The sequence below is a fragment of the Bombus pyrosoma genome, linkage group LG14 (assembly GCF_014825855.1).
Source record: "Bombus pyrosoma isolate SC7728 linkage group LG14, ASM1482585v1, whole genome shotgun sequence".
Taxonomy (NCBI): Eukaryota; Metazoa; Arthropoda; class Insecta; order Hymenoptera; family Apidae; genus Bombus; species Bombus pyrosoma.
In genome coordinates this window covers 5,530,965-5,553,961 of record NC_057783.1, presented here as the reverse complement: position 1 = coordinate 5,553,961, position 22,997 = coordinate 5,530,965, and the positions used below count along the sequence as shown (strand labels likewise).

At 36.8% G+C, this 22,997-nt stretch overlaps 1 protein-coding gene across 16 annotated transcripts in view; it reads right to left on the bottom strand.

Moving 5' to 3' along the window:
* Nucleotides 1–22,997, bottom strand: part of LOC122574722 (ankyrin repeat and fibronectin type-III domain-containing protein 1) — a 189,573-nt gene that overhangs the window by 17,297 nt on the left and 149,279 nt on the right. For 5 of the 16 annotated variants that reach the window (XM_043742643.1, XM_043742645.1, XM_043742644.1 and 2 more), the window contains 2 exons: nucleotides 1,805–1,942; nucleotides 928–1,006 (listed from right to left, as the gene is read on the bottom strand). In XM_043742643.1, coding sequence (XP_043598578.1) covers nucleotides 928–1,006; nucleotides 1,805–1,942 — 217 coding nt within the window. The other 11 variants (XR_006319146.1, XR_006319147.1, XR_006319148.1 and 8 more) reach the window with 8 other exon arrangements.

Genomic DNA, 22,997 nt, shown 5'->3' with positions numbered 1-22,997 from the left:
TTGGCGAATTTCTTTCTCATTTATGGAAAATCTAAAACTGAGCATAATAATAGGTGTACGAAAATCAACAAAATATTTGAAGTACGAAATAAATCTCTTCCTACATTCTATTTCTTTAGTTGCGTTCACAAAAATATATTCATAAAAATATTTTCACATATTCTGGTTAAAAATAGATTACGCTCTGTATCTACATTTGCAAGGACTAAAACCGACCTACTTTAAACTAATTCGTCTTTATCAGCTTTTAACAACGCTAAAATTTAAAAATTGAGAAATGCGCGCGTAACATACAAAAATATGTAAAATGTTTCAAGTAGAACACTCGTCATAATAGAACTCAGTAGCAAGAAATCTTCGTTCGTGTTTATTTTCCTCAATTATGCTCATGAGAGTATTAATTTGCGTAGATAATTCACAGGCCAAATATGGATTATAAAGGCTTCTAATTAATTGTCCACATGATCAACCACGATTAAGACGATATAAATAATCATAAAAGAGAATAATTATCAGGTAACTACAATGGCTTTAAAAAATCGATAAACGTTGGGAATAGGAATCGGGTGCTTGTTTCAGAGGATCCATCGTCCAATCCTATGTTAATTGGCTTGTTTTCTGGGGCTGGCGGCGAAATTAATTAACAGTTGCAATTAACCTACATCAGAATCACGTGGAGTGCCATCGTTGGTCGGTTCTTTGCCTCAGTCATCGAACCAACGCGTTATATCGCCAACGTTTTTCCCATTCGCCAAGTGTTACATTTTTGTTTTTCCGGTCGTGCGTGAGAATTTCATTCGAAATGTATATTCTTCATTGCACGTGGAGCATGTATTATTAAAACGTTTCCAAACGGACCGTGAAAATGTTCCAACTCAAGGCAAAATGAAATTCTATCAAAAGCCGGAAAAATATTCGGAAACTCACCTGTTCACATCCACGTCTGTCGACTCCAAAATCGTTCTGGCTTTGTCGAGATGGCCATGTTCCACGGCTGCGAAGAGGGCTGGAAAAATCAAAACGAGGAATAAATTGAAACTGCCGTTCATAGGAAAACAGTAATTTTCCTCGTGGAAAGAACGTTGGAAATTTGTATTGTTCATTAACGAACTGGTAGACGCTCGTTATATCTTATTAATTCATTTCGAAGTAAGAAACATCAAATGTATTGAAAATAACGAAGAAAATACTATAGATGAGAACTCTAAGAAATAAATGAATAAAAATTGACCAAAAAAAAAAAAGAAATTGTACAGTGATGAACAAAAGTATGAACGTGTAAAGTTCCGTATAAATCTATGAAACGTACGATTCTTTATCTGATTTGTTTATCAAATATCACTTCGAAGCTTGAAGTTTAAGTACATCATAATTCATTAACGTTAAACAGACGTGTAATAAAAATGAATGTTCTGAACGAAACGTGAGATTTCTCTCGTAAAATCGACACTGGAATTGTTTAGAAACCCAACACAGGACCAAAAGTGTAATATAAAAATAATATCAAAGTTGACACAGAAGATTCTTACGATTTCAGTTCTTCAAAAATAAAAGATCTACGTACAATTGCTTCTGGACAAGCGAAATCGTAATATTAGCTCTCAGTCTTTGAAAATTCAGCTTTCAACATTTGAAAATTACATTAGAAAATTAATTAGAAACGGAGTATATATGCTTTTAATTAATACAGAATCTTCCAATTTAACTTTTGCCGGTACTTTTCTTCATCGCTGTAAATGTTTAAAAAAGAGAAACTCCTTAAAGAAATGAATGGCAAATAAAGAAGAAAAAAAATCAAAGATACCATGCAGGTGTATGTTGAGAGACTGTGCCGTTAGGGGATTGATGTGCACCGACGAAATATTGTTCGATTGTTGATTTGGCTGTTGTTTTTTCTTGCCGAAACCTTCCAGGAACTCCATCCCTTGCAAAGAGTACAGCTCTGCGTGAACACAAATCAAAGCAACTGGATAAAGACAATCCGCCAGAGGAAAAAATTGCAAGGAAAGTCTTTCCGCGTGCAGAGATAAATAAATAAGCACACGGCTGGACGACGACGGACGGAAAAAAGGACTTTCATTCGTGTAGCTATTTGATTGACAACTAAGCATCATTACCACCTAATGACAAAATCCGCTATCACTTAGTTGCTAATCCAATAGATAACAAAATCCTGATGATTCTAACTTGATTGTGCGGACCAACTGTCGTATAATCCGAAGGAGAGCAGAATTTCGTTTCTATTCGCGTTAACGCAACATATACAGTTAATTCAAGATTCTTGTACAAAGATAAACACAGAGGAGAAGAGTATTCTTCGCGAAAACTCGAATATTTTATTCTTTCTTATTACGTATTGCGTAATTTTCGTCTAATTAAAATTCCTTTCAAGAATTCGCGCATCCTGGCTCTCTTCTCCTCTCTCTCTCTGTCTCGCTTGCAGTGTCAAATGAAGCAATTAAAAAAGAAAAATAAATTGCAATAAGCGGTCTGCAAGGGAATCTCTTCCCCTTGGCTTCACTGTATACGTGGAAAATTGGTAAAATTATTCTCGTTTCGTAATATATTTATCGACCTAATATATTCGATATTGCAGCAACGTATCTTATATTGAGAGTAAAAGTGGACTAACAGCGATATTCAAAAAATGGAGTAATTCGTTGTTGGAAATAGCTAGGAGCGTAAGGTAACTGTGCAACGATTCACTTTGGTACGTTAGTTGGTTTTATTTAGAAAAATGAATTCTCCCGCTTCTTTGGAATAAATTCATGCCATAGATTGGCAGAAATTCAGAGAAAGTGTGACTTAGTCCATTCCTGCTCTCAATACCTCTATCGTAGAAGTGTCCTGTGTAGGCATTGTGATTTATCAACAGACACTTCAGCTAAATAATTCAATTTGCCTAAAGAATTCGAAGAAAGTTTATTCATATGAATGTGCGTGTGAAATTATGCAATCCGTCTGTTTATATTAATCGTAATATCGTATTAATTATAACTCTCCATTAAAATATTCCTATTTATTCCCTGTTTCTCATGACACATGATCAGACCGAAAGGATTGATCCGGTTTATTTAAAGAATTCGAAGGAGACACGTGTCTCGGGTATACGATATCAAGTATCATATATTAATCTGACTATCTGCATTAATTACAGTAATATATAATAATCGTTAATATAAAATATTATATTAAAACTTCGTATAGTAGAAAAGAATTCTCTTCTAAATGCTGTCTAAAATATGAGCCAATTTAGCGGAAGATATTCGACAAATTCTCAAAAAACCTGATAGCCCATACTTGATCCAGAAGTGGTCGTGACAAGAATCCTATCCATGGACTCGGCATCCCTCGAGTCTTTCATCGACTTCTTCCTGCCCACCGTCACCTTGCTACGAAAGCTTCCACCGCGAGCATTGGTCCAAAAATTCGCGATATTATCCACCGTCCTGATCCTGCAGGACTTGGATGAGCAAATCGAAGTCTTTCGAACCTTCTCACCATCCTTCCGCCCTTTTTCCGTCGCGTCGATCCCGCGATCATCCGCCTGCCAGTCGAACAACGTCGTCCCATCGACCGTGTTCAACGCCAAACTGCACCTCGCCGCCTCTTCGTCTTGTAAAACCACGTCGTTCACCGACAAGCTTCTAGCTTTCGTTACAGTGAACACGGGACGATTATTCTTATTGCACTCGAAATTCGCCTCCATGTCGAACACGGTTCTGTCCTCGGCGGATTTCCTCGTTTCCTCTTCCGTTGGCCTGGCGGAATCTACGACTATCGTTAACCCAGTATCCTGATACGACTTCTCGATGGAGCGTTCTTCCTTCGCTTCGACGTGATCAGAATGCTCAGGTTCGAACACGAAACTGGAAACGGACGAGTCTAAGGAACTGTCCAGCCGGAAAGTAGGATTCTCGTAGGACAACTGGCTACCACAGACAAGGTTTTTCTTCTCTTTCTCTCCGTTCGACACGGACGAAGTCTCCTCGTTGCTCTTCCAACGAAATATATGAGTTACTCTCGGGGACGAGGCGTCGTTGTTCCTCTTCGATGATTTCTCCTGCTCCTTGCGATTCTTGCCCATTATTCTGTCCGTAAGGCACAACTTGCTCTTCAGGTCCCTGGTGATTTTGCGAGACTCCAGCTCGCTCGATGAAATCGAGTGTCCCAAGCTGGGAGACGTCGAGAGACTGTTGAGGGACCTGTCAGAGTCTTTCGACGAGTCTTTTGACGAATCGTTTGGAGGAATTTCGAGGCTTTTGGTTGGCCACGTGGTCTCCTCTACGAGAGACGTTTGATTTCGGCGTTTCTTCGTGTCTCGCAGTGATACCGGGGAAAGATCGAAGCCAGAGTTTAAACGAAGACTCGCGTGGTTTCGCAGCTTCGACATGAGCTTTATCGATGCACGAAAGGATCTCGACCGCTTCAAGGTCGACATCCTGTCGCTTGACGATCGCCTCGAGAGCAATTCCATTTTGGGACTGGACGCGGAGGATTTGCGAAATTTCATCTGGAGGATCCTTCGATGTTTGCGGCTGATGTCTTTTATTGTTTGGAAAGTTTGACCTGGTTTTCCTCGTTCTCAGCCAATTGAACCTGTGCGATCACGCACAGTGTATTACGTTATGGTATCACATTCGGTTCCTTGATAACTCGTGACTATCCTCGTTGATAATTTCGTTGAATATGCACAATGTTTGACTAAATATATTCTTCGATAGAGACTCATGTTACGTTTGATTTTCTTTGGCAGGGCAAGACTCCTTTCTTCGGGCTACTTCTTTGGTTTAAGCAAGCTGAAATGTCACATTCTCACGGTAACCTCAAACGCTGACGATATTCCGGTAGATAAAACACAGACTGTTCTTTCTTTGGTTGGGCAAACACGATGAACATTTGCTACGAACGACTGAAAGTGTCGAAAGAAAAATTTACGACAAATGTCAGGTATCGCGAAATATATTTGTTGCGGCGAGAAATAAACGTCCGTTTGGATTACAGCCTATAAATATACTTCGTTTCTCATCAAGGTTAATAGCTCTCTTTATGACGACATTAAAAACATCGATACGTGCAATCGCCGTCACTCGCGCGGACAAATAAAAAGTAAAAATCAATAGTCTCCCGAGAAGACAAGAGAAGAAAAAGAAAAAGAAAGAGAGAAAGAAGTAAGAAAAATGGAAGAAACGAATGCAGTCGTAAGAGCAATAACGTGGATCGTATTTTAAATCGAAATCCTACTCAATTCTACCGTTCTCTAGTTCCATTTGGAACAAGCAGGGCTTGGAACAAGTCCCTGGGCTCGCTAAACGGATGGATTACTCAGAAAACGCGGCTACACCGGGAAAATTCATATTCCACGTCAAACGGAGAACCGTAATTTCTGGCAGCACGATAAGATAGGAGTTATCCGAGTCAGCCGAATTTTAACATCTTGAAACACAATCTTGAACTATGCACGAAACAATCAAACTTATATAGTACGAACCGGTGTTATTAAAAGAACGAAAAACGATGAAACAATTGAAACGATCCTCTCGTACGGTTGTTCGATCTTCTATCGTGTAACAACTGATGAAAGAAACGAATGAACTCGTAGAAATAAAGTAATATACACACGGCACAGAATTACGTCAGTTGCAGCTGAGAATATCGACATTAGCCTCACGGACTTTCATTTTGACGAGTAGAAATTACGTCCTCGTAGATAACCACGATCTGCGATGTTGAGCTTGCAACGTAAGTACGCGATACGTGTATTTCACAGTTTATCACGCCGGTGTTAATAACGAGTTACATAATCTCTTTCCAGATGTAGATGGTTTAACTTCTGCTTTTTGTAATCGAATTTCACGCGTTCACACGACAAGTGACATATAAATAATATGTTAGTCCGACTGAAATATCCTTCTGACCTTGATAACTCTGTCCGAACGAACGAGAAAGAAAATGAGGAAAATTTTACAGACGAATTTTAGATCGACAGACGCTCGTCGCGACCAACACGAACGAGCCCGAACGAATGCGTGTCACACGACAGACTGACGTATGCCCGTAGCGAAACGATTTTATTATTTACTTAGGACACGCACCCGGTCGATTCCAGTGCGCCAACCACAATTACCCATTACGAAGAAGTGGACTGAACGTCGACTCTTCCTCCTCGAGACGAGCGTGACAATTTGTTAGCCTAATCAAACCTATTGCCGGCGTCCGTGGCTGGCCATTGGATCGCCAAGATCGAGGGCATTGCATCGAGAGTGGCCAAAAGAGTAAACCTAAATGGTTAGAGCAAGTATCGAGGAAGTGGATAAACGGAGATTTGATTGTCCAACGTCACCGATCTTCTGATTTACCTCTAATCGATATAACGCGATCTTAATGTTTCTATCGAATAGATTGATTGCCTCTGGAACTGTTTCCTGGCGAGAGAACACGCGCGGTATTTGTTGGTTGGATTTAGCATTCGATTAGAGAAGCATCGGAAGAGTACGAATTTATGGGACGAGTGTTTCTTGAAATTGTTTGGAATTTTTGACCGAGGGATATGGAAAATGATTTTGATAATTGATTTCAGATTTACCGAAGCATCGGAGGAGATTAAATCAGACTACGAGTATTTTCCAACTCTTTTCTAACTTTTTTCAAGTATTTTTCGTTCGCAAACTTTTATGCAGGTTTGAAATCTGTGAAATTCTGTTCAATTTGAGTGCATGTTTGTAACTGCTTTAGAATACGAATTAGGATTTTGCGAAATACATAGAAACGAATTTCTAAACTGGCTGTACGAACGCGCTGAATACCTTTAATACCTCCTATTATACTTTTGCGATTCGTCACGAGAAACTAAGAAATGGCTGACGAGTTACTTTTCAACTTCTATCATAGAGATAGATGTTCTGTTAATATCTGATAGCTTTGGCATTAATACCGATAACGAATCTGTACAAATTTATTTCATTTGGGAAAGTTTCGAGATCCGTACTTAGTCTAGAAATTATTGATAATCCGCAAATATTCCTGCATTCGTTATTTTAACTTTCGTCGTGGAAACCTGGATATCTGATTAAGCTTCGTCAGCCATGGAATTAGTACAAAAAACAAATCTCTAGGAACTTCCTAGTTTTCACAAGTTTCAAGCTTCCCGAGTATCTCACGAATTATTGACAATGCACAAATATTTTGTTGCTTCAACTATTATGCGTCATAGCTATAGCATAAATGTGTCAAGCTTTGATAGCCCTAGTATCAATCTTTATGCAAAATCTGTAAAATATTTTAATTTTGAGAAGTTCTACCATCCACACTCGGTGTATAAACAAGCGTTCCTGCATCTATTGCTTCGATTATTATGAAATATATTATGGAATAAATAAATAAATATTATAGAAATATATAGATATGCTTTAAACTTCGATACTATTAGAATTAATACAAACAACGAATCCGTAGAAAATTTCTAACTTCCAGGAGTTTTAGGCAGCCTGAGTATCTCACGAATTATTGACAATGCACAAATATTCTGTTGCTTCAACTATTATGCGTCATAGCTATAGCATAAATGTGTCAAGCTTTGATAGCCCTAGTATCAATCTTTATGCAAAATCTGTAAAATATTTTAATTTTGAGAAGTTCTACCATCCACACTCGGTGTATAAACAAGCGTTCCTGCGTCTATTGCTTCGATTATTATGAAATATATTATGGAATAAATAAATAAATATTGTAGAGATATGCAGATATGCTTTAAACTTCGATACTATTAAAATTAATACAAACAAGGAATTCGTAGAAAATTTCTAACTTCCAGGAGTTTTAGACAGCCTGAGTATCTCACGAATTATTGACAATGCACAAATATTCTGTTGCTTCAACTATTATGCGTCATAGCTATAGCATAAACGTGTCAAGCTTTGATAACCATTGAATCAATCTTTATGCAAAATCTGTAAAATATTTTAATTTTACTAAATTTTACGATCCACACTTGGTGTATAAACAAGCGTTCCTGCATCTATTGCTTCGATTATTATGAAATATATTATGGAATAAATAAATAAATATTATAGAATATTTATATACAAACTAAATGTATATATTATATATATAAAAATTAAATATATATATATACAAACAACGAAGCCGTAGAAAATTTCTAACTTGCAGAAGTTTCAAGAATTCTAAGTATCTTACTTAAATTATCGACAATCTATAAAAAAATTCGTGAAGATGTTACTCCGATAATCTTAGAATTAATACTGATACCAAACTTTGCAAATTCTCAATCTCGGATAAGTTTTAACGTTTCCTGCTTCTACTCGTCTCCAGTAAATTAGGAACGTGACTGGCAATTTCTAGACCTTTCTGATGACCTGACCACATCTTGAGCAGTTACATATTGCGGCTCTTGTATCGGCTTGGCAACTAAGTGATTGCGGATTTTATCATTACTACCTAATGACAAAATCCGCAATCACTTAGTTGCCAAGCCAGTAATACATGAAACACGCGCTCCATTCAACGATATGCGACTGGAAACGAACAAAAGCATTTGTGTAGTGAACGAAGCAACTGGCTAGCGAACTTTGCCCATAAACCTCGAGGAAACCTGGAAGTCGGACAAATGGATGGTTTGTCGACGAATACAATTAGGCCAGAAGATGAAAGTGAAATGTTTTGCAAGTTTCACGAAGAAGACGCATCTCACCATTGCAATGAAGAATAGAGATCGATCTGAGCATCGACCTCATCCGAATATTCTCTTTGAGATCAATCAGCTGGATTCGATAGAATGACCATTGTTGTCGACGAAACTTGTGATTTGAACGTCAAATAGAAATTCCTTGTAGATATATGCGCAGGGAAAATCGACTGGTCGGCCCTTATCGAAAAGTAAACGGTGTCACGAGAGGAAAAAGACGTAGATGCCAAAACCAATAAAATAACACGTAAAAAGAAAAATCGATGGATATGAAAATCGTTGTAGGAACGAGCCGAGGTAAGTGCAAATTAAACAGAACTGACGGAAATGATATTATAAGCACGTCGATGATTAGATAAACTCGACAGACGGACGGTTGGAGGCTGGCAGATGGTCGAATTGTTAATTTTGAAAGGTTGATAAGCACGCAGCGTAAAAGAATGTGCAGTCGGACACACAGGTCTGTGTACGCTTATTGAACTTTACGTATTTGATTTATAGGAAAGGACATAGTAGATAACAGAAAATTTGCAAAAGTGTCGACCTTCGATGCCAGAAAGATCGTAAATTGTAGGTCGTTTTTGATACCTGTGCAGCAGAATATAAATTTGTACTTTTTATACATGTTTTACTCTGGAGATACAAATTAATAATAAATTTTAAACACTTCTTTACGTATATCATCTTCCTATACAATGTAAATTTAATAAAATTCAATATTTGAATTCTAAAGATATCAACGTAATAATAAGTCTACTTTTTAAATGAATTGTGTTATTTATTTAAATATGTAAGTAAATTTAGATATTAAGTTCAATCAATATAAAACTTGATACGATTTCTCAACACAATCTAATAATCGTTGTGATAATTATTTCAGAATTGAAGAATGTACGTAGACTTATGTAAGAGACTGTATGTTTTGCAACCAACTGGACTGCAGAAACACGAGCAGCTTCGACGTACTCGGATCGATCGAGAGGAATAAAATCGCTCTCTAGCGATACAGATTGGAGTTCGTTAGAAGTTAACGAGGTAATTACGGCTCGTCGAGATGATAATGGGATAATTAAAGCCAGAGGTAAGTAAATTGTCAGGGGAGGATTGATTTGTCCAAGATCCCGTCGACGCTCTAAGAAACGGGAGAAATCAAACGGCAGCAATTACCGACTTTGCAACTTAAGATATTACAAACTCTACAACAAGCAATATTATCTCTCAATGATTCCTTCAAACGACCAAATCCTCCACTTTCAAACTTCAGATACGACAAAGACGAAAGCAAGCAAAATAATCTCTCATTGATTCCTTCAAACGGTAAATTATCGGCTCTAGAATTTGAAATATTAAAAAAAGCAAAAAAAAAAAAAAAAAACACGCGATATTATGTTTCATTAATTTCTGCGAGCCGCGATTATCGACTTCAGAGGTTCGAATATTTAAAAAAGAAAAGCAACCTATCGGTTATCTCCCGGCAATTCCTTCGAATGGCAATTAATATCGGCTTCGGAGCTTGAGACTATCGAAGAAAGAGAAACTATCGATATTTCTTTCGAATACCTAATTTTTCCGAGTGGCAATTATCGTGGTCAACAAGCGGCAGAGTGCATCAATTTCTTCATCGAGAAAATATGTATCTGGATATAGAATAGTAGAAGGGGTAGAAGAAACAATAGAGAGATGAAGAGGATACGTAGCAGTAACTTCCTCTCGTTTTAACGTCTATTGTGCTAACAGCCACTAATAACGCTTCCGTTTCCCCTTCCTTCTTCGTGATTACTGTCTCACGATTGTTACTACGAAAGATCGTATCGTCGTAATTCCACGCTCGGATTTCCAACGACGTTAAAGAACGAAGAGGCTCTACCATCTAACGAGATACACGTTCGCCATTTATATTGCCTTTCGAATTCTCTCGATATTATAGAAGCCTATTTCGAGTCTCGTTTAGCTAGAAAACGCAGCAGAGCAACCCGCGCCGCGGTAACAATGTTAACAAGAGATCTCTTTTTTCTCTTTTCCTTCTCGATAGAGAGAAGTGGCTTTGCCGCATCGAGACGCCGATTCCATCGGATGGGCTTCAATCCGAGGATATTACTTTCCTCGGCAGTCGAATGAAATTAGAACTTTTACTACTTCCCTGTCGAGGCAACTTTTTCGCCACCATTAAGAGCTCCAAGCAACGAAAGTGGATTACATTACGGAAAATTGCTTCGCGTTTTCTTGTTCGATGGCGCTGGATTAATCACCCTTTGGAACGTGCCGAAGGGAATAACAGAAAAGACAGGAGAGATATCATTTTATGTCCAAGTCGTGATTTTCCGCGCCGCTCGATCCCGCTTCCTCTCGATACCAAATGAATATTCGATGACCAAAATGAAATTTCCGTCATCGATAATGGTTGTTCGTAAGCAAACTACAATTAATAAAAACCGACGAGGGTTGCCGATAATAAAAAAAAAATGTTTCACGTTTTATGTTAACATAATATAATTAAGTTAACAACCTTTAAAATTTGTCTCATGGCAGTTACAATGTCTGATCTCAACTAATTATTGCGTCTTCTACGAAATCATAGGCTTTCAATGCCTAACACATACGAAGTGTAATATGTATATTTTACATTTCTAATTCTGATTTATAAAAAGATTTATCGTTTCATTATTACTATTGTTATTTACTTTGCTATTATTAAATTAGAATTTATAAAAGAAAATTCTAATTTACAAATACAAGTATAAATACAGAAGTATAAAAATTTATGCAAAGCATAATAGTATAGAGACAAGTGCTGTATGAAAAATCGTCGTTAATGTACAAGATTGTGGCAAGCGAAAATCGGATGCGAATGTGTGAACTTCGATTCGAGAGCGATCAGAGGCAACGAACATTGTTCCTGGGGATGCAGGCGCGGGAAACCAGGAGAAAGGGCAACGAGGGCAAAGGATACAAAAGACAGAGTAATAAACTGGCATCCAAGCCACTGTTTTATCTCTGCACAAGCGTCGACGCGCTGTCACCGAAGCAGAAATCCTGAAAAAACGATTTGCAGCTAACGGGGCCTTTTATAAGCCACGTTTGCTTCGATGTGCCGGGTTAGGAAACGAACGACCACGTGTCCTCTTTGTTAATCTCTCAAAAGAAATACGAATACCGATTTCGAGCAAAAATGCGATATCAAAGGAAAGGAAGCCTGGAAACTCTCCTGACCCTGACAAAGAGTAATTAAAGCATCTGTCCTCTTTTATCGCGTCGTGCTCGTTATATCTCGTCGATAAATTACGATCCATTTTCTCTGAAGTTACCGTACTCTGGCATTGTTAATATAGCGTTGTTCCGTAACGAACCGCGTGCCACCAGCAAGCCATCGACCGTGAAATTAATGAATCGTTAAGGGAAGTACTAATAGGGAAACGTCAGGTGAAGAAATAACAATTTTTTACGGTAATTCTTGGGTCCTCGCCGCGGTCAGATTAAGACAGAAGTTGTTATCGATGTCGAAAGTTGAACTAATCCTTCGAATATTTACATATATTGTCTATATATCGTATACGTGTACTTGTTTGATTTTATATTGTATTTATGTGTGGTATTATATTTATTTTACACGGTGAGTTAACGACAAACTGATGATTTTCTACGAACAACACGTAGCTTCTTGTGGAGCGAACAAATTGCGTTTATAAATCCAAGTTGCTTATTCAAACATCCAATATTCTATCAAAATTGAATATACTCAGTGATGTGTGTTGCAGGATATCTGCGCCGTTGATGGATTCCATTATTTTGGCGCGGATTTCGATAAAGCGAAGTAGAACCCTGTTTTCAGCGGATCATTCCTCGATTATTATGAAATTCCCAAATAGAACGCGTAATTCATTGAAACTATAGAAACGAACAAATCGCTAAAAAAAAAAAAAAAGAATACTACAGAAATATCAATTGATTATTAAATATATCACGGTAGAACTAAGAAGAGAGTTGCCGGTAATGTTAAAAATAAAAAACGATATCGGACTAATAGGCAGAGATAAAATAAAATAAAAAAAATTCTCTAATAAAGCGCACGATTCGCGAGAATTAGGGCAATTAAAACGTAGAACGGCCTTGGACAGATGAAAACGTTAACAATGGACCCTTTTGAAGCGTTGTCTCCCTTATCGGAACACCGTCTACGATAAACTGCAATCTACTTCCTTTGCCGCGTGAAACTACGGTTCTTTGACACCAGACGAACGCCTCCTTCCGCTCGTCAAGCTCTCCCAACTGACTCAAGACGCATACTTAATGAATTCGAACGACGTGTTACAAAAACATAGCAACACGATGAACACGTAACATCAAGATACCACTAGACTGTGAATACGCGTAATACTTAAAAATGTACAAAATGCTGCAAATCAGGTATCCGTTATACAACGTACATATATAATTTATAATGATTAGAAGATTTATAATAAAAAACAAATCTCTATTTAGCCTCTATTACCTTGGCGTTCTAATTAGAAACGTTTAATATTTTATTTCCTTAGTATTTCAATTAGCATTCTTTGATATATTTCGTTTCTTCCTGTTCATAAAAATACGCGTAAATATTTGCAACCTAATTATTACATTACAATGCCAAATTAACAACCCAAATACGATTTTGCCAACTTGAACAATTTATACGAGCCATAATACTTACAAATTGAGATAAACCTCCATCTGTCTTACTATTTCATCGTGTCCACAAAAATATAAGATTATGAGGATACAAGACTCACACCTACGACGAATATTGTCGAGACGTCCTGTTGTAAGTAACGTCCCTCTAAATTTTCATGATAATAATTTTTAACTCGTCGTTTGGTGAATCATAATAACGAGAAGAAGGCAAACTGCCGTGAGATCATATGATAGAGACGAAGCTAAAATATTAACCCTCGGCGAAGGCTGGATCAATTCTGGCTCATGTAGTTGTTTCACGTTTATTACTTTCTAAGTTACATTTAAGTGTTATTATTCCATCAAACAATATATGAACATGATTTTGATAAGGAATTTATTCCTTAAGTGGATTTTACTGTCATATTACAATCAGCCCTTCGCTTCATTATTATAAAATAAAATAAACAGTGACTCAACCGCTGCTGGGCGGGCATTAAAGCCAGGGAAAAATACGTAATCATTTTTAATTTTGATTCTAAGAAATATAACGTACGCGCTTAAGCTTAACCACTTACTAACGCTGTTGCACGACGCGTTACTAACACGAACGGCCAGACCAGTGGGCGTTAAGCTTAACGTTATAGTAAATAACATGCTTACGAACAGTTAAGCTTAACGCTCAATGACCACATACTATGCACGTATGCATTATTTTCCTCAGAAAAATATTAAAAAATAATGATATCTCTCTGGTCTTACAAAATATCATATCATTAATATTTAAGCTTCGTTGCTATTATTTAATTAAAGTGTTCAATTAAAGGAAAATAAATATATACATATACATATATGTATGTTGAATTAATCTTGATGAAGTTAAAATGTTTTTCTCCAAGGAAGCAACGTTTAATACGTTTTTCGAAAATTCTATATATGAGATAGTCGGAAGAGAAAAGGCAATGTCTTTGGGATATCAAGAGAAATGTGAAGAAAAGCGAAAGAAAATACGTAAAACTGGTGGGAAAATGTCCATGAACGAATCGACTTATGGTTATGCAACCTTCCATGCATAGAAGTTTACCTCGCAAGGACGCACGTGCGTCCGTTCACTACCGTTCTCGAATACCATCGAGAGCAAGTCGACCATTCGAGTTGAGATAGCGTTCATCGTGTTTCCCAAGAAGGAAAAGGAACTATGTACTCTTGTCTGGCGACAGCCATTTTCTGCTATAACGCGATTGCACACTTCGCATATATTCGAAAATCTCATTCTCAGCCTTATTTCGCAATTGCAAGTTAATAAAATATGATAAAAATAATTTTCTTTCTTCTAGAAAAGTCTCTTCAGATATTACTTTAATCGTTTCAAATAATAATAGGTTAAGTACGAAGAATACGATAAAAATAATTTTCTTTCTTACAGAAAAGTTTGATAATATTATTAATCGTTCCAATTGAAAAGGTAGATCGAACGACAATATGTACGAGGAAAAAATATTTGACTGACGTATCGATTGATCTGGCGATAAATATTATATTTCAATACTTGTCGTGGCAAAAATGACTGTCTCGATACCAGATACGCCTGTCAGCGTAATAGATTACCTGTATTTCGGATGTTACACTCGCGACACGTGATATTTGTGTACACTCTGTGACACGGCGACGATCCCAATTGTAGATCGACACCTTATACCTCTCTAACTAGGTTAATTCACTTTAACGACCTGTACACGAACGTTATGCAGTCCACATTTATAAAATGACTAATTAAGTGACGATCAAGTTTGCCTAGCAATTAAGTCGCCATTATTGTTCGTATAAAAATTTACATAACCTGTATCTTCTTGACAACCATATACTAAATTCAATTTGTCAAACTCTTGAAAAATAAATACAAGGTAACTCGCTATCAATTAATTTTTTAACTATAGATAAAAGAAACTGCGATATACTATTTGAACCTTTACTCTTCAAGCGAATAATCGATTTCTGGCGCGTTACCGACCGAGCAGTGCCGTTTGGAGGCAAGCGTCCCCTGTTCGAAACTTAACCTGTCACCTTCCACGCACTTTTCATTCTGTTTCTCAATTCACCACGTTTCACCGCCAACTCGGAATCTCCTTACAAGTCGTCGACCAACGTGCCTCGACCGCGTAACCAGTTCTCACAACACTGATCAACAATTTCTTCCTCCAACCTCTTCATGTTCGATGTTTCTTGTCGTTACCGGGTGGTTATGTTTTCTCCATTTTATTTTCTTCCTTTTCTCAGTTGTAGTTTTCTCTGATTCATACCAAGGCACACACTAACGAACACACTTTCACGGAGGCTAAACGTCACATTTTTCACGAACATTTCTCGACACGAGTTTCATGGATAAACACACGATACTCGTTGCAGAGCCGGCGACAACGATGTGGCATTACTGGCGGGTACACATGGAACGCGACCCTCGGCGGTCGAGCAAACAGCTGCCGTCTAGCCCCCACCACACCGGACGCCCCCATCGTTCCAGCACTTCGTTTTGACCGTACCCTTCTACACTCTGCCTTTTTATCAATGAAGCTTGGACATCCCAGCGATTTCTTTCGTTATGAAAATTTAATTATGGCGATGTTTGGGAGAAATAAAAACGTTTGTTGTACGTGGTTATACGCATATGGCTGCGTTTCAACGTGGATGTACTTATTATAAATAGGTAAAAGATGGCGAATAAAATTTCCGTTTAAGGCTTCATTTTCAAGAAAATAGAGTCAGGGCCTGTTTAGTTAACGATTGGCCTAGCATACGCGTATGATAAATTTTCAAATTTATTTTTCTCAGAAGCAAAGCGTTTTGCGGAATAATTTTATTCTACGCCTTCGATATATTTTTACAGAATAATTGTATCCGTCCTATCGATTATTTACTGTTGTCCAATTCGGAATTAGCCATGTTCAGATATACTCGATAAATTTTCAAACTCGATTTTCTCAAAAAACGAAACGATACATGAAAAAATGTTATTCCATATTCTTTTTTTATTTTTTCATAAGGAATCTCTTCATGCCTGCTTGCGCGCGTTATTCGGCTGCATCCTGCGTATAGAATATTCAAAGTACAATACTAATTATAGTACTGCGAAAATATGTATATTTTTAATATATTAAGCCAAGGGATCGTTACGCATTTACGGAAAATATAATAATTCAAAAATGTATAGAGCGCAAATATAGCAAATAGCAATGTTCATTGTTGATATTGTAGAAGTTTCATGTGGATCTATCGAAGAAATGAAAATTATTTTGTTGTACAGTTTAATGTGAATATAATTAACGTAAGGGCGTGTAATAACCAAGCTGCGGGCCTTTATGTGTTATGCATATTGTTAAATAACAAGGGCGCGTTATCTACAACAAAAATCTCATTTCTAGAACCTGCGATGTTGCCCGTGTCAATATTTGAAGATAGATTTTCAGCTGATCGAACAGCTGTGTTTTATTCTGCGAGATATCTCTAACGTTTTGCATCAACGAATTTAATTTCCGATAACTAACTTCAAATTTCACTCTTAATATATGCAAAAACCAACTAAAAACTAACACACGCGAGTTATTGTAAAAACCATTTGACCTTGATGGGGTAATAAAATATGTATCTTCGTGAGATGATCGCATCAACCCTCCCAAATTGCTTCCATCTATTTTTTTCTTTTTTCTTTTTTGTCAGTGGGTAGGTAACTTTTCGAATCCAGGTAACTTTTCCGGTGAACTCGTGAAAAGCAGGGAGTCAGAAGAGCATAATACCGTGACTGGTGCAGTGTTGGATCGCGAACAGGTATACGAGGGTAGCTACAAAGGCAGATATGTACAAAAGAAGCACGTTTCCGGCGAGCGCGTGGCATAAACCGATTGCATTTTTCAGACATTTTAAAATGCCACTGTTGCGTGCTAATAGTTACGCTTTATATTTATGCAAACACAGCGTGGAATGCAGATACAGATTTCTACAGAACACGTAAACGCATTGCTTTATCATATTTTGAAAAATTTTATTTCTTTACTATTTTATTATAGAATTATGGTAAATTTATTTTTGCCCTTTTTATGTAAAAAATGTAGACCGAGGTTTCTTATGCATTCGTGGAAAATTTTAAAATGCAAAATTGCATAGAATGCACATGATGTGGAAAAAAATGTACAAAATATCCAAAGTATAATGGTCCCTATAATAGTTGGTAGGTAAAACAATTTTCTACCGAGGTTCTACTTTATTAATCATACTCTGAAAAATATGAATTTCCACGGAAATTCGTTATCTAGTTATCAGGAATTATGTTCGCCGATGGAAAAACTTAGTTAGCTCGCAGAACGTTCTCCACGCTCAGATATTCAGTGAAACAGATTTTAAAAATTTAATTGACGACAAAGACTGATATGCATTTAAATAATTATAGATGATTAAGATAGAGATTAGATAATGAAGATATAATTGACACTGATACATCTCTCGTTGCAGTATCTGTATTGCTATTTCTAATCCACTTCTAAGACACTGGAGTTATATTGGAATTGTAGTTACAAGGGATTCCTGTTGCTGAATTAATCCATTGAAATACGAAGCGAACAAGCTCACAACAAAAGACACGAAGAATATTATGAAAGAAAAGCACAGGATTAGGGAAAGTAGTTAGTCGTTTCGTTCGGTGAAACTCGTCAAGGAAAAGCGTGCATTGTTCAATGAGAATTTAATTTCCACTCCTTCGAATGGTGTATGAACAATGCACGGCTTTGTTCACAGGAAAGAGAATGTACAGCCGTGAATGAATCTCCGTGCTGATTATAATCGAAAGAGCAAACTTCTATTTACGATCCAACACCTTATCCATGTTTCAATACGCGAGCTTTAAAAAATAATCTCATGCCTGTAAATTCAATTCCACCTTCCACCTTCTTTATTTTTTTCTTTTTTGAATGAAAAATAGTTCAAATGTAATTTAGCGGACAATCATTTTCTTGTAATATCTTTGTACCTCCAAACATAAGAACCTCGAGAAGCATTTTCATACTCGAAAATGCAATTCCATTTTCTCCACTTTTCGAACGGAGAATCAGATCCAAATCTAATTTAATAGGAGCTTAACTTTCATACCTACGTATCTTAAAATTCTGGAAGCTTGAAAAATATTTCTGTACACGAAAATGCAATTGCATTTTTTCCACCTCTCAGCCAAAGAATTACTCGAAAGTCCGAATCTATTATAATTTGATGTACAATTAATTTTCCATATTTACGTGCATAAGCAAATACACGACCCCGTTGGGGGAATATTTTGAGAAATGTTCGAGGCAAATAAATTCGAATTAAAGAGAAAAACAAAACGCAATCGATCGCCGTAATGGTCTGTTCTCTCGAGTTTCTCATTAAGAAGACAAACCACAGCGTGGGTAAGACAAGCTGTAATTAGTTGACCTGAATGCACGCATAAGCGGGCTTCCTAATTTCCTAGGAAACTATTTTCCACGTGTATTTCGGTATTTGAACGAGAATAAGGGGATGGGGGACGGGCGTATAGAACTGGATTTAATAAATTCGTAGCGATAGAATCGGGAATTGTCTGGTGAAGAACGAACCTGCTGTATGCCAACTGACAGGTCTCAAGAGGACTCGTCAAACGAATGTGAGACAAACGACACCGTAGAACCACTCAACGACGACCAATAAAACCGCGGATAAATCCCGAAATTGTTTTCCCTGATATTTTAATGAAAAATTCACCGGTCCCGATTTCGTCGATCATTACGATCGCACTTTAACATACGACGAACTCAGACGACATGAAACTTCGATTAAACTGCCGATGAATGATATACAAGATCGATCGAGTTCGATTCTCTATAATTTATTCAGAGTATTGTAATTTATAATTCTCATACGACCGATAGGATTATAGCGTTAGTGTTACAACTGGATTATTGCAAAGATGTTGCAATTGCATTGCAATAAAGATATTATAATTGGATCATGCACTTGACTTGAAATAGTGTGGAATATTAAAAATTCGTTTCTGCTTTCACATTTTCACAAAATTAGAAAGTCGGTTTTATACAGCAGTTAATATTACACTTAATATTGGCACACCGTTTTGTACGACTACGAAAGTTTGTTATCATTGAAATGAGACGAAGAACGTGATAAAGCAACGCTTCACTGGAAAATAACGGCGTACGTCGATACCTTTTGTAGCCACTGTGTAATTTTCCTCAAAGCAAACTTTTTCTTTACGTTGAGGTCATGCAATTTTTGGAACGAACTTTTTAATTACGAGTGGTATAATTTTAATTATAAATCTAGCACATTTTTAAAAGTCTATTAATGCGATTTCTCAAAGTAATTTCAATGATAAATTGTGAAAGATTAATGCAACTTTTTAAAATCGATTTAATGCAATTTTTCAGAGTAACTTCGATCGTCGGTTGTAGAAGCCCGGTAGATCTTTTGAAGTCCGTTTAATGCAATTTTTCGAATTAATTAACAATCTTTTCTTGATCGATTTAACGCAATTTTTCAAAGTATCTTTAATTATAAGGCGCAATTAGAACTTGCGAAGTTTTAATGCATCATTAATGCAAGCTCTGCAAGTACACCGGCAACTAGAAAGGCTAGATGATCGTTAATTAAAAAGTGAAACCACGTAATACACGTTCTATGTTTCTATATTGTTGCAGAGGGGAAACTGTACATACATATAATGTTATAGATGAAACGTGTTCGTAGTTTGTTTCTGCCAATTTAGAGAAACCGTTGCAATTAGAGTAGTTACAACGAGAAATAGATCAAAGACACGGACCGTACAGCAAAGAAAAATATAGCGGAACGTGATACAGTACGTGAGTAGCTTTGAGTCACGAGACACGCACCTACATCGGCGGACCACTAAAATGGAAACTACTATACGAATTTTATTTTGCTAAAATTTCTCCAACCACTTTTTCGAACGATTTTTTTTTTAAAGGACTTTGTTTAATCCAAAAAAAGTGAAAAATTGGAAAATTTGTGAATCTTCGTGTTAAAAAGAATTTCAAGTCTTAATTGGCGCCAAAATTTTCTCAGTTTTCTTTCCGACGAGATCGACTTTATTTCACGAATTCTAAACAGATAATATCGTGGTCGAGAGACAAATGAGATGTCGCCGAGTAATTCTGCGGGAAAAAGAGGGAAGAAAGAAAGAAAAAAACGAGGAAGAAAGGCGGAATTTCCTCGAGATAAAATGAAAAAGTGAAAGTGAATCGACGAAGAATACGCGAGGAAGAGAAAGATGAAAGACAGAAGAGGATAATGCATTTTTTTGCACTACAAAAGGTAGTTTATACTCCAATTTATACTTACACTGGCATAGCCAGCGTTGTGCATGATGCAGTTAGAGGCAAACTCCCCGAAGCGTTAATACTGTCAGCGTGAAATATGCAACGTGCGGTTGAATTTTGAAAAATTCTTACGAGCTGCCGGTACAGAGGAAAATTAAAGAATTATCGAAATAACGCAGGCTACACGTAAAGCACTTGCCTCGCTGAAATATCAAAGGATACGCTTAACGAGAATATTCATCAGAAAAAAGATTATACAGGCAATAAAAATGTCATGTGAAGCACGTTTTTTATGCAAATTTATGATTTTCTAATTACTTTTACGGAATATACAGTGGATCGTGAAATTATTCGCAGATACTCGTAGATGATTAAGGTTCGATGCTGCAAAGGAAACTTGGAAAGTTACAGCTTATAATCGTCATAAAAGCCAATTCTTAATATTCTATTAAATATTAATCTAAATTAATTTTACCAAATATCAATATTTCCAGACAAATAATTTTCACAGAATGTAACAACGATTTTGAAAGATAAACATGCGCAGGGAATTATCACAGTTCGTATATATATATATTCTTCTTTTTATTTTCCTTCGATTTAAAATCACTTTATTAAAATCAAATTAAAATTCATAAGACTCTATATAATTATTACACCGTTGCTTCGTATCAATAGCGGCACAACTCGAAGGATTTAAAATTTGCTTTTATCGAATCGAAGCTCTGCATTATGTCTCTACTCTTATCATACGAAACGGTATATTTCTTTAATTTATTTAACTCCGTTCTATCGATAATGTCGCTAACAATCGACAATAGCCGAATGTGACTAGAAAATATTTTTCACGTCGATAATGATTATCGGTAATCAAACAAATTCCCGGTCATTTATATCGGCTACTGATAATCAGAAAATTAAATTTCCCTCATCGATAGCGGCTGCCGGTTGCCAAACAAAATTTTAATCGTTCATAACGGTTATTCGTAACGAGGACGATCAAAAATTAACATTTCTTGATTTAATTCTTCGAGGAATTTCTGTCACACTTATCGATCACTGGTTTCCATTTAAATAAAAACTAATTGTTACTCGATGACCCTTTCCATTAAATAAAATGTTTGAAACAACCGTCTTCCTTGGCCTCTGCTCTTTCGCAGCTGCTTCAATTGCCGCACCGGTATAGAGATAATTCGTGCGTTGTGCAAAACGTTAAAAAATCTCATTCGTACGGTACATTTCATCGTAATACTCGCACATACGTTTCATTAACATAATCAATTCAATAGCCGTGTCTCTTTGCAGCATTAAATTTCCAAATGTTTTACGTAACGCGCGTAATATATTCATAAGGAATTTCTATACGCGTTGGGATACTTTCGCGAGGCAACTATAATCACAAGGATACGGATTCGTAGTAATTGAGAAACTTGATGAATATTTTGATGAAGAAAGAATATCGTAACGTATCGAAATTAAGAATGCTGCACCCGTTCGTGCCTGGAAAAAAGGAGTCGAGCATGAACGAGTCGGTCGTTTCCCTGCGGATCAAAACTTCGACGAGATAAAAACAGTGGCGCGTATAAAACACATTTTACAAGCTTCTGTGGGAGAAAAATCGGAAATGAGAGACTGTTCATTTCCCTTGGCGGGATTGGATTTATTCTCTCGGATGGATTCACGTTCGCCGCTTCCGTAAATTCGCTAGATTCATATTGCCGATGTAGATTTACGTAAAATCGTGATCGAACCGTCGTGCGTTAGCACACTACAGGTCACGAACCGCATATCAGACGATTGTATGCTGCGTATATATTTCCGTGTACAGCGATTTCATGCGTCACATATCACGCTCGTCTATCGAAACACGTGTATTAGATCTGCTGTTTGAATTGACGTTGGTTCATCTGTCAAAAGCAGCATTTGCAATCGATGCACAATCGTGAAAATAAACTAGCACCGCGATATGCAATTTTAAGATTCATTACATCCGATTCTTACAATGGCTTGTAACATTATTTGTAACATTTATTAAGTACGAGTACTTGTAATTTCTAATTTATTAAAACCATAGCATTTATTTGTATTAATTACATAGCCTTTATTTTTCAGCGAGAAGCTTCGTTATTTTTATCGGATTCTACATTTTAATTTCGTGGCATAACGTAAAATATAAATTAATTTTTTTAATAATACGAGAATACTATTAGGTGTACTTTGGCCTGATTAATTAGTGCGTGTTGATAACTTAGCACAGCTAACGTAATTGGTATATTAGCAAATGCCAATGGTGT